The sequence below is a fragment of the Centruroides vittatus genome, unplaced genomic scaffold, assembly GCF_030686945.1.
Source record: "Centruroides vittatus isolate TY-2023 unplaced genomic scaffold, ASM3068694v2 scaffold_1152, whole genome shotgun sequence".
Taxonomy (NCBI): Eukaryota; Metazoa; Arthropoda; class Arachnida; order Scorpiones; family Buthidae; genus Centruroides; species Centruroides vittatus.
Window position 1 is genome coordinate 879,452 of NW_027122670.1, and position 13,692 is coordinate 893,143.

The window sequence follows — 13,692 nt, forward strand, 5'->3', positions numbered from 1 at the left end:
TCTCATGACAGTATAGTATATGGCAATGTATAATCTTTAAAACCATGCATTAGATTACTACAGCAAGTTATCGTAAAGACTTAGAGATTAAACCAGTGGTCCCCAACCCTTTGCCCGCGGGCACCATGGCGCCCGCCAATCGTTTTACGTGTGCCCGCCACTGTGCGACCACGATAAAAATAAAAATATTTCGGTTTTCAATAAAATGCTATGTAAAAGTTTTTTCACTTTGAATGATTAACCATTCAAAAGTAGAAATGGCGTCCAACACAGATGAAAGCACAATATGAAATGCGACCGATCTCTTTTTTCCCTCCGCCAAATCTGCACCAATTCAATTTCCCATACCTGAAATGAAGTAAAACGGTTCGTTCTGAATACCGTAAAATCAAAGTAGGGAAACGTGTACGGCCCGTAACTTGGAGTGACCTAGAAATTTCAGCAGTCGTTAACTAAAAAAAAAAAAAAAAAAAAGTCAACAGCCCTCCGTGTGTCAGAAGTAATCTCCGCCACGATATCTCTCACACAATCTAGAAATATTCCTGGGTGACACCACGATATCCGTACTGGGTGTCACCCATGCTAATGTCACACTATATAAGATTTGTTTAGAAGCAACTTATTTAAATGGGGCCCCAATTTAAATTTTATCTAGGGCCCGCTAGAGACTTAATCCGGCGCTGTTAACTATGTCCAAATATAAATTCACCTTGAAAAAATAAATGGTGCCCGTCGTCCAGCCGGTATTCTGGAATGTGCTGTTAGGTACAAAAAGGTTGGGGACCCCTGGATTAAACCATTTGATTAACTTATTAAAATCAAAAATCTTACAATTTCATTATAATTACACTCTAATTATAATTTTTCTAGAAGTGGCTTTTATAGCTTTGTGGCGGGAAAATACGTCGTGATCAATTGTTGTAGGAGGTAAAAGTTATGGTAGCCGGTCTGGAGGTTAAAGGTGTTCCCAGGACCAAGGCAAAGTGACGAAATTGGATGTTAATTGTAAACTTTGTAAGTCTTGTAGTATGAGAATGAGTGCCTGGATAGGTGAATGTCTACATTCAAAAAGGAGGGTAAAAAATTTCCCAGCGATGATGTTTCCCTTTTGTTTTGAATTCTTTAGGCATTAGGAAGGGAAATAATTAGGGAAAAATCAATAAAAATTCCAGATCTTGCATTCACAAATGTACTTGTATCTTTCTTCAATAACATTAAGTGAAGTAAATAAAAGACAACACATGCTATATATCAATATATAGCATGTGTTGTCTATTATTTACTTCAAATACCAAAAATTTAATTCCTTAAAGCACTCTTTCTATTGGTTGAATAATTCGTAATTTACATATTTTAATTATTAAGAATTATATGATTAATTTAATGGAATAATAATTGTTTTTACAGAGCTTTATTATGATAGAGGGAATCATCATGAATTCATTTCACTTGTTAAAGATTTAGCAAGAGCAGGAGAATTAACTCAGAACACCAGTTACTCTTTTGAGTTCATGAATGTTGAAAAACCTTATGAATCTTATACTGGGGCCAATGTTAAACTCAGGTTTGTTTTTTTTAATTAAAAAATAAATTAAACATTTTATATACACACTTATATTTGTAAATGTTTATATTTATATATAAACATTTTATTTATATCATTATATCAATATCATGATATATATACATGTGATATTTTACATAAGTATTTGATTATCATTATTTTATTATCTTTTGCAAAATTAAACGAAAAGTTCTGATGTAAAAGATGATAAGCATCATAATGAAAGTTTAGTTAAGAAATACAATTCACATTCACACCCTTTAAATGTGAATTGTATTTCTGTTATTTATTGTCCAAATCAATATGTATCATTTAATTTTAATTTATTTTCAAAATATGGTTACTCTAAAATCTCCCAAAAAATCAATAGATATGAAATCAGTCAAGTTTGCAACCTTTTTGTTTTATGTGATAATTTTTATATCAGATTATACAAAAGTATTTAAAACTCGAAGTTGTTTCTCATTGTTTAAGAAAAATTAAAGTTCTTTAAAATCTGCTTTATTGGTGTTAATTTTAATAACAGCTTTTTCTAAAGTACTTTTAAATATTTCAAAGAAATACTAGGTCATTAGCATTTCAAAAAGGTTAGAAATAGAAGAAGTTACAAAAAAATTTGAATTTACCACTAATTGAATTAAGAATAGAATTTGTTTATTGTCACTATTGAATTTTAAGATAAATAACAATTCCATTTTACTATCTAAAATTAAGTAACATGGTAAAATTGACGTTCAGCTTCTAAATAGACTTCTGAGACTCATTTTATAGAAAGGAGGGAATTAGCAGAAACTTATCAGCTGTAAGACAAATTTAAGTAATCCATTGATATCAATTAAAACATGGATTGATGTATAAAGAATGCAAAACAACTTAAAGTGAAGCATAGGTATGTGCATTTTTGATAATTTCCAGAAAAATTGCAATGGAGAAATGAATATTTGCATCCTGTAAAACATATTTCACTAATTTTAAAAATGCTCTTAATCAATTTGTAGCCAAAATAAAAACTGATGACCATAATTAAGATCATAATTGTGGTCATAATTGTGATTATCTGTCAATTTTAAAATATATCTCTTTCAAATTGACTTTAAAACATAGTCCGTGAGTTATTTTGAAGAAAACTATAACAATTGATCCCTGTCTTCAGATAAAATTTTTTGGTTGTATAATAAAATGATAGCTAATATACATTTTCAGATCAAAAATTTGTGGTCAAAGTTTTCATTAAATTGAATCTTCTACATTAATTTACTTTTCTTTCAATATATCTGTATATTATTTAATTAGACAAAGAATCAGTTGCCTCGTGTAAGCATTTATTATAATAATGATTTTCATAAACTTTATATATTAATTGTATTTTATTACTTTTGCAAAAAATTGTAAAAAGAATTAAATATTTGTGTTTGTTATATATTTGTATCATAATGCCTAATCTTATTGTTAAGTTATAACTTTAAATAAACAAGATGTTTTAATTCTTATATGTTTTTAAACATTTTTAACACACTTCTAATACAATAGTTTAAATTTAATATAAATACATCATTTCTATGTAGACTCTGCTTATAATAATCATTGCTCAGTTATCAGTTGTCTAATGCTATCAAAATTAGCAGGTCCTAAAACAGAAGTTAAAATGCATTATAAAACAGAGCTCGGAAAGCTGGCAGCATTCCGAGCTCTTATCAGAAGATCCTTCATCTGTTGTGACAACGTTGTTGACAGAACTAAGGAAATCGACAGAATCATACAAATAGCCGAATCCTTGGGATATAAAAAAAGGCACAATAGCAGGAATAGTTAGAACGTATGAGAAGGGCACGGCAAGAAGTTCAAAACACGTTCCCAGTAAAGTCACAAAGTTTACTTACAACAAGAATTCAAAAGGCATTATGAAAGAAATTGCAAACCGCAAGGAGACCAGAATGGTTCTAAAAAGAGCTCTGAACCTATACACAATCTTACAAAATGATAAAGATCACATTAAAAAGGTAGAAAAAGCAGGAGTGTACAAAATCCCTTACGAGAACATGAACTAGGAATTGAAAAAGACTACATTGGAGTCACAACAAGAAACAGGTGATCCCCATGCATTGGCTGCAAATAGTTGTTGATTGGGCACACTCCTTTGTTGTGTGGCCATACTGGCAGCATCTAAAGCACTGCAGGACCGGACAGAAGTCCACAATCCTGCAACGCGACCAGTTTAGATTCACTTTTCCCAGGTCTCAGTGTTTTCCTAATGGAAGGGGAAACTTCTGCTGTCCAGTTTTTGAAGATAGTCTTTCTTACCCAGGTGAAATTTGATTTTTAATTGCCTTTCAAACTCTTCTTGTGTGTACTTCTCCTGTAGAATCTGATTTTGGGTATATATTTGGTACAGGAGATCCTCCCTGTCAATATCCTTGTGTATCGAGAATAAAACCACATCTGGCCATCTTCTTTTTGGAGCATGTGCTGTTAGTTCGGGGATATTAGCCTCAATACATTTTTCTAAGATGGCGGTATCCCCCTTGCCGCTCAACTCCACTGCCACACCACCACCACCTATCCTATGTACTCTTTTCACTCCAATATTTAGCTCTAAAGGCCTTATTTTATCCTGCATAATCCTGCGGGTTGAGTCACTATTACAGTCATCCTTATTTTTGCTGTAGACCAGCAAAACTTCGCGTGGGGCATTGGGTTTTGGAGCTACTTGGCATTCCCTAGTCTTTCCCCCGTTTTAACAATGGAGCTGTAAAGAGGAGCAGGAGGTGTTTGCTGTATTACTTTGTCTTCTAAGTTACCTAATTTATAAATTATATTAGAGACTGCTGCAGTGATATTCTCACTATTCTTCTCCATCGTATCTGCAAGGTCTTGCCTAAGCTCCTTTTCTATTTCCTTGGTGATTATCTGATCTTGTACCATCTTTCTTACATCCCAAATTTCCTCCTTAATTTCCCTTAGAGCTTCTGAGTTTCTATTTTCAAATGCCCAAAGTGTGCTTACAATATCCTCTATTGACGTCCTTGGAGACTGGTCTTTGTCGGACTTTTGAGTGGGCAAGATGTCCAGTATCGTTGTTTCTGCTAGGTTAATCACCCTAGTGAGCTGCTTTATAATGAGTGCTTTATTTGCCCTTGTGAACAGCTTACCTTCCTTATTAACATTAATGTATTGTTTGGTTTCTTCCACAATCTTATGAGACTCCTCCAATAATTTTTCCAGTACCACTCCTTTGTAGTCTTCCATGGTTGAGGGCGCAGACAGTTGTTTTGTTGTCATTGCACAATAATAACTATATCACTGTTGCCAAAACAACAAGAGTACAAACGTTTATAGTGATTAAACCGATATCTAAGTGTATAAACCCCAGTGTGTATGTTGAGTACCTATAGCCCCAAAGCTGAAGATGGTATTGAACAGAGGTAGCCTTGTACCAACAACTCTGCACCCTCAGGACAGCGCCTGACAATTCAGAGAGAAAAGAAAGATAGAAATCTAAAAATTAATTAAAAACTAGTTACAATAAATTAAACAGATGGCAAAGCATAGGTCAATAACATACAGTATTGTCCTAGAGTAGTTTCAAAATGTTTCACAATCAGAGTACTTTCAAGAGCGATGACGTCAGCTTCAACGTCAGTCCAGAAACCATTGGCAATGACTTCAACTGTTCAGTGGAGATATCTCTTCAATTTTAAACTTGCCGCCATTTAAATTCAAATTAGGCTATTGGCATGACAATTTGACACCGTGATGATGAAAGGGTCCGCTATCCAATGATGTACCCAAATTTCCTGATTGAAGTCGCAAAAGCCCTATGCAGGCCGTTGAGTGCCGCGCACAAGAAGTACCACCGTAGGAGAACGAGTGAATCAAAAGTTACCAAATTTGGGAGATTCACTCACTTATTCATGGTCGAGCGTCCACCATTTTCACTTCCGGAAAACAATCAGGAGAGTTCCAGAAAATCGGTCCAAAGTTGCGTTGACTTTACATTCCTGTATTTCCGAAAATTTTGGGTCCACCCTGCCAAAATTAGTGTCAGCAGGATCCTCTCTGATAGTTCTTACCAACCAAACACAAAATACCAGAACAAAACAAGTTATCCCAGCAAAAACGCACTAGACTTAGGAGCTTGATTTTGACACTATCAATCTGTCTTGATGAAACAACTCTCCGGTACTTTCACAGTTTGCGCAGACCCAAGGCTCAATAATTAAATGGGAAGAGGTGGTTATTGTCAAATTCTTGAGCTCCCCGACGTTAGCAAATACCGCTGAAAAAATTGAAATTTACAAAAGCAAGCTGGAAGAGACATGCATAAATGCAAGGGATGCAGACAGCCTACCGACAGCTTGGAAATTTGTAGCCAAGAAATTTAACACGACCTCGTAGGCTTGTCTTAGTTTATATTTACATCTTTCATCAATTATTCCTTAACAATTTGCTACTATGTTTGTATAGTGTATCACCAGTGGATTTATTTATTTATTTTATTTTTTACTTCTTATTTTCACTATTTTGATTTTGTTGTATATTTATATTTGTATATATTACCTTGTTCTTCCTTTTTTCCGTTACTGATGATTTGAATTTTTAAACAAATGTATTCTTTTAATGGAACGCCAATGTTCCGTTTTTGAAAGTTAAGCCTGATGATGGCCTATTGAGTAGACCGAAAACATTAGTCCGTTCAATAAAAACTACCTCAGCAACAAATAAAGGTGTAGTGTGGTGAATTAAACTAATTATTTGCTGAGCACATATCTGCTTTATGCATTATGAAACTTTATTTATTTTCAGGATTATTGATCATTATTTACCCAAAAGATGATTATTTACCCAAAAGATAATAACATCAATTATTGATGTCGTTATCTTTTGGTAAATAAGCCATTTTCTTTTCATGTCTGCCTCAGCATGTAGCTAATACATACAATTGTTATCAGTTTTAACCAGGCTTTAAATATTAATCACTTTGTTATTTGTTTGCAATACAATAGCTTAAATTGCTGATGTTACACTACCTGTTGTTAAAGTTGGTAAGCAGACTAGTAAAACTGGATGAATTATATATTAGTAATTGTTAAAACAATTAAAAATTTTATTAATTATAAAAATATGCCCTTTTAATGTTAAAATTAAGTGGAGTAAGTAAATAAGACCATCAATCAGTTATTTTTATCAGTTTTAGCAAATCTCGGTGATTATAATACTCATTGCCATAAAAATTAGCACACCAAGAAGTTGTCATATCACTGCAAAACTTGGCAAGCAGATATAGAAATGATTAGAGTTGTAGCATGATGGTTCATTATGTAATACTAGCAGAAGGCATTAAAGTGCATCCCTTGGCCTATAAAAAAGTGCACAAAGGTGTCCTGTAGTTTACCTGTTGCAGAGAGAGATGCTGTATCATCAGTGATTCTTTTATATTGCAATCAAAGGCCATATGAACATTAACCAAGTTAGAAAGGGGAAGGACCATTAGGTTGAGGGAAGCCAGATGGTCATCTTACAAAATAGCTTGTTACCTAGGCTGTTCTGACAACACTGTGAGGTGGGTGTTGGAACTACTAGACAAGAGAGAGTTCGCACACACGGCACCCAGGTTCAGGACGCCCTCAGCAGACCACTAGCTTGACCGTATTGTTGTCCATCCAGACACATTGCAGGCTACTATGTCTGTCTATACCATTTTGAGGCACCTGGGCGAGGAATATTTGGTATTGTGGCAGCCATTACATATGCTGTCATTTCAGTTTGAAGTGGTGTCACTCCAGACAAGATTGAACCACAACAGAATGGAACCAGATTGTCTACAGTAATGAATTCAGATTCAATTTAGGCACTAATGATGGTTGTGTTTGTGTCTAGAGGCTCCATGGTAAATGCCTCAATCTTGCTTGTACTTTGGAGTGGTGCACTGCCCTCAGAGCTGGTGTGATGGTCTGGGGTGCCATCATGTGACAGACCTCTAGTATTGATTCAACAGGCCATGACATCCCAGCAGTATTTTAGTGACATTCTGCAGCCACATGTGATGCCTGTCATAGCAGGGCTCCCAAGATTTATTTTCCAACAGGACAATGCTTGACCACACAGCAAGTGTGTCACTGGAGTGCCTCTACTATATTGCCACACTTCCCTGGCTTGCCCTGTCTCCTGATTTGTTACTGATCGAACATATCTGGGATCACCTGGGATGCCAAGTTGGACAGCCTATGAGTTTGGCTGAACTAGAGGACTGCTTGCAGCAACTGTTGGCCAAGATGCCAAAGGACACCATTTAGTACCTGTGTTCCTCCATGCCCACCTGTATCACATCACATATTCATGCTAGAGGTGACCCAACAGGGTACTAGAACCTCCTTTCATTTGTAGTTTTTCCTGCAATAAATGATCCTTTTGCTTACATTTTGTAAACACTTAAATCATTGTTACTCACATGTACAATTTCGTTTGATTCCAACAACTCTTCCTTAATGCACTAATTTTTATGGCAACGAGAGTAAGTAAAGTCTACCGTATTTAATATTTTTATTGTTAAAGAACTATTTTCTCTCCTGATTTGCTGTTAATACATTTTTAAATTTTAAATTATTTTTTAGGTACTTTTTACGTGTGACAATAATTCGTAGGTTATCTGATGTAATCAAAGAAATGGATATTATTGTCCATACTTTGTCTTCATATCCTGAAATGAATTCCTCAATAAAAATGGAAGTTGGAATTGAAGATTGTCTTCACATAGAGTTTGAATATAATAAATCTAAGTAAGTTTTTTTTTTTAACAACATATATTGAAAGTTAAACAACAATTAAGGCTCTTAAAAGAAATTAATTTAAATGATTTTTATTAACAGATATCATCTAAAGGATGTTATTGTGGGAAAAATATACTTTCTTCTTGTTCGAATCAAGATAAAACACATGGAGATAGCTATCATTAAACGTGAATCCACTGGAACAGGTCCAAACATGTTTAATGATAATGAAACAATTGCTAAGTATGAAATTATGGATGGAGCACCTGTCAGAGGTCAGTGGATAAAATTTACCTATATCTATTTAAAGTTTTTGCAAATACAGTAACATAGGGTATTTGAAAAATAACTCTGGAATTTTCCATTAAATTTATTTTGTTACATTTTGAAACAAAATGTATGTAGCATATATAGGTATCCCTTGTATAACACAGTGATTCTACAACATGGTTTGAAAATTGGGGATTCCCCGTACAACACTACTTCTGGTTTCACTCTAACATGGTTTTGAAAATTCTCCATACAAAATTTCACAATTTTTTTAAGTGTAAACATTTTTGATACTTTTTTTATTCAAGTAAGGACACTTGTTGTCTCAGATTTGCCCATGAATTGTAGAATATTGAAATTTTTAAATTATTTTGTGCTTTTTATCAGGTTTACTTTAATGAGAACTGATAGTGCAATTTTTTCATTCCTTGTTCTAACTTTCCTCTCAACCAGGTGTCATTGTCGTTGCTTTCAAACTTTAACCCTTAAGACTGTCACTGTGTTTTCTTTTTATAGATTAATCTTTGTATTTAGTATAGTTTATTTAAACATTTTTAGGTAAGTAGTGTTAAACTTTTTTTAACCATAGGTATTACTTACCTGTGAATGATTATTTCATTCGTAAAAATTACAAATGAAATACAGTGGTATCTCAGTATTCAAACACAAATTCTGGAAAAAGTCAGTTGGTACTCAACTGAACAAATGTGATCCAGTAAAACAAATTTTTGATTAATAACATATTTTTATTTTGTCATCCATAGAAATTTATGATAAAAATAAAAAATATATGAGCTGTTGATTTTGAAAGTGGGGCAAGTCCATTTTGTGAAAAAAGTAGTTAAAGCTAATTCTTATTACAAATTAACATATATAATTTATTTAAAAACTAAATTTATCATAATTAATCAATTCACAATAAATATCTTATAATATGAGTATAAATTTGTTACTAGTAATTTATATCATCAACAATATTTATTGTGAGTTAATTTTTGAAAGTGAGTCAAGTCCATGCTAAAGAAAATTATAAAGATATAATGGATTTATTATCCTATGTACCACCCATTTACCATGAAAACTTTAAAAATTTGCACCATCTACACTAAGAAATATAATTATATGCATGTCACTTATTACTGAATATTTTTTCCTATAAAATTAAATTTATTTTTTGTTTTATTGTAGCTTTACAAAAGAAATATGAAATGTTGAAATATAATAAATATAATAACAAAAAATTAAATATTTTATTTGTTTAGTTAACTGTGTTCTATTCAAAGAAAATGAATGTTTTCAACAAATTATTGTTTTTGAAAGTGAGGTAAGTCCATTGGCGCATACCGAAACCATGATTTTTTTTTACCTAACATGGATAACCATTATTGTATATTAAATTTACATTAAATAAGACCAAACAAATATAAATTAAGTCTATTACTGCTTACGAATATTTTTAAACTCATTCAAATGCAAACCATTAAATATCTAGCTATAATATAAAATGGACTTGCCCCCCTTTCAAAATCAACAGCTCAAATATTACTTTGGGTCGTCATCATATGGAAAATAATTTCTGATAAATCAAAAGATTAAAAATAATGAAAAGAAAAGTTTGGATGTTTTTGGTATACAAAAATCTATTTAATATATGATATAAAAATGTATTATATCCTAAAAATATATACTCCAGTGTAATTTTATTGAAAAAAAAAAATTAACAACAAAATTTTTCATGAGCAAAATTATATTATTACATATAAGATATAATGTGCGTTGCAAAAGTTTAGTCCGCTCTATTCAGTTAAGCAAACACAACTAATGAAACAACACATATATTTGTTTGTGTGGGTAGAAGAAACATGTAAAAATAATACATCATCATTAAACTAGCACATTATTAGATGACTGTAAATGTATAAACACACAAAGCGAGATAATCCATGTGTTGCAAAAGTTTAGTTTTACCATGTAAAATTATACATTATCATCCCAGAAACCTCCTTTTTGCACCCCAATGTTAAAAACACAATAAGGCATACTGTCTACAAGTTTGCTTGAGCATGTCTTGACTTATCTCATCCCATAAGAAATAATGGCTGTCTGCAGTTCTGCAACAGTTGAAAACTGATGTTCGTTGGCATACACCTTCCTAGTGAGGATTCCCCGGAGGTTCTCCATGGGTTTAAGGTCAGGGGAATTAGCAGTCCACTCCATTACATGCAAACCATTGTTTAAGAACCACTCCCATGTAGTGTCTGCTACATGGATTGGTGTGTTGTCCTGTTGGAAGGTCCAGAATGGTCCTCCAACCCTCTTTCCAAATGCCATGAGGTGCACATCCAGCAGTTCCTAGTAGTCCCCGGCCTTCATACGCCCATTTGGAAATGTGATGTTAGTCTTCCTGTTGTATCGAAGTCTGGCCCAGAACATTACTGATCCTCCTCCCATTTGGGTTTAGAAAAGATCATCTTGTCCTCTCTGATGTCATGCCAGTAGTAGCACCAGCTATCAGGGCTATCTAAATTAAATTTTTTTTGTTGCTGACTACTACCCATTTCATTCTGTACTCCAACTTGAATGTTCTCTAGCCCATTTCACCCATTCTATCTTATGGGCTGCTGTTAATCTTGCCTGATGTTTTTTCTTCTTGTACAGCAGTCGTCCATTATTCCTTACAGCTTTTGATAGGGTTGACTTATGAATGTTAACCCTTGGATCAAGTGCCAACTGTCTGAGTGATGATCCTGATTGTTTTAGGGTGTTTACAACCCGTCAAAGTTGACGTTTACTGAGTGCTTGCAGATGTCCTGAACAGGGTTTTGGTTGTAATCCTCTTGGTTACATACATAATTTTTCACCACATTATGTGACGTATTAATCCTTATTGCTATGTCCCTGTTGGACAGCCCTTGCTGCTTTAATGCATCAATCTTGCTCCTTTCATAGGCATATAAAACCATGCCATGGCCCATGTTTTCATAAATGTTATATCAAGCAAATCACACAACTCAAAGTTTCAGCAGTGTGACAATTTCACTCATAACACACATGAAATAGTTTGTAAGGTTTAACTTGCAGGTTCATATCATTATTTCTCCTGGAAATGTGGTGGAACTAAACTTTTGCAACACATGGATTATCTCACTTTGTGTGTTTATACATTTACAGTTGTCTAATAATGTGCTAGTTTAATGATGATGCATTATTTTTACATGTTTCTGCTACCCACACAAATAAATGTGTGTTGGTTTCATCAGTTGTTTGTGTTGTGTTTGCTTAACTGAATCAAGTGGACCTAAACTTTTGCAACGCACCTTAGTAATGATTCTTAAATCTTACATTATTATTTTCAGGAGAATCTATTCCAATAAGATTATTTTTGGCCGGATACGATCTTACTCCTACCATGAAAGATATCAATAAAAAATTTTCGGTTCGTTACTATTTGAATCTTGTTCTGGTTGATGAAGAAGAAAGGAGATATTTCAAACAACAGGTATTCAGATATCTTTATTATTAATCAGATGTAGGTAAGAAAACCTAGCTTCAAACAATATTATTTTCTTTGTAGGTAAGTGTTTCTCAAATAATATAATATATACAAGATGATGATATTTAAAGGATAACATATTTTCTCTCATTAACTATCGGAAAAATGTGTGACAAAAACAAAAGAATGGTGTTTGGACTAATGCCATAAGCATGCATGTTGTGAAATAGTTAATTCTCAAACTTTATTGCTATCTTTTTCTTTTCTAATAATAGGGTGAGAGAAAAAATCTGGACTGAGTTTAAAGTATTATAACTTTTGAACTCAATGATAATTTTAAAACCTTTGCACCAAAAATTGTCATTACACATGCTCAGTTATAGCACATGAGATTTTCAAACATTCATGAATAAGTTTGGAAAAATGGCTTCAAAAGAGGATATATTAAGAGAGTGTGTTGTTTAAATGTACAAAAATAAAGCAAACCACTCAAAAAAAATTGGCTAAAACTGCTCCACCACCAAAGGTCATAGCAAATCAGCTATATATAATATTTTGAAGCATGAAATATCTACATACAAAACACAACTCCGTGGAAGGTTATATCGAAATTTAAATACTTCTGGAAGTGAAGGCTGGTTTGGGGTCTGGGTGGCATAATTGGTAGTGCACTGCATGGCAAGCGGAGGCTGCAGGTTCAATCCCCTAGGTCAGTTATTTTCTTCCAGAATGTTCTAAATTATTTATTAAATTATTAAAATTATAATTATTAATTTAGATAAGAGATGGCACCTAATGCTTACCTCTAGTGCCAAATTTATTTCTATTAATTATTTGATCATAGCCATATTATAGCTCAAATATTTTGGCAATTGTTGGATTATTATATGTATAATGTGGAAAAGAAAGCCAGGAAGTGGAAGAAAGCTGGTTGTTACGAATGCTAAAAACTGAAGAGCATTGCAAAATATTTGATAACAAAGACAGTTGGCCTGATGGAGGCAGCTAAAAGGTTCAATTATCATCAAACATATGTAGATAAGACACTTAAGAAGACAGGCATAAAGAAAAGGAAGAAGAAAAGGGTCCCAGAATACACTGCTGAAAAGATTGCTGAAGTCTGAATGCAATGCAGATAGATGGTTCATAAGAAATTTTGAAAACAAAATATTGATTTTGGATGATGATAGGTAATTTTTTCTCTCCAGCATGCAAATGTTAGGAAATGAAATTTACTATGCAAGCAATGAAAATTGAACACCTCTCAAAGCAAAGTACAAATTTAAGAAGAAATTTGTATCAGAAGTCATGTTCACATTGTCATTTCATTCACTAGCAGGTGTTTTGAACCCATTTTTTTAAAGAAAGGATCCCTTAAAATCAATGTTCACACATACCAAAATGAATGTATAAAGAAAATTCTAATTCCTTTTCTTAAGGATCCTCAAAATGATGATTTCATCTTTTGGCCTGACAAAGCTTTATCTCACCATGCAAATTTGGCTGTGGAGTTCCTCAAAGCAAAAACATTCTGTTTTTACCCAAAGAACATAATTTGTCAAATCTGCCACAATGCTGGCCAGTTGAGGATTTTGTTG

General features: G+C 33.2%; 1 protein-coding gene across 1 annotated transcript in view; it reads left to right on the forward strand.

Annotated features, from left to right (window-relative positions):
• LOC136986564 (vacuolar protein sorting-associated protein 26B-like) overlaps positions 1-13,692 on the forward strand; it is a 42,654-nt gene that overhangs the window by 24,052 nt on the left and 4,910 nt on the right. The window contains exons 4-7 of the mRNA XM_067284138.1: positions 1,408-1,564; positions 8,176-8,340; positions 8,431-8,606; positions 11,958-12,100. Of these exons, the coding sequence (XP_067140239.1) occupies positions 1,408-1,564; positions 8,176-8,340; positions 8,431-8,606; positions 11,958-12,100 (641 nt within the window). The remainder of the gene's footprint in view (positions 1-1,407; positions 1,565-8,175; positions 8,341-8,430; positions 8,607-11,957; positions 12,101-13,692) is intronic.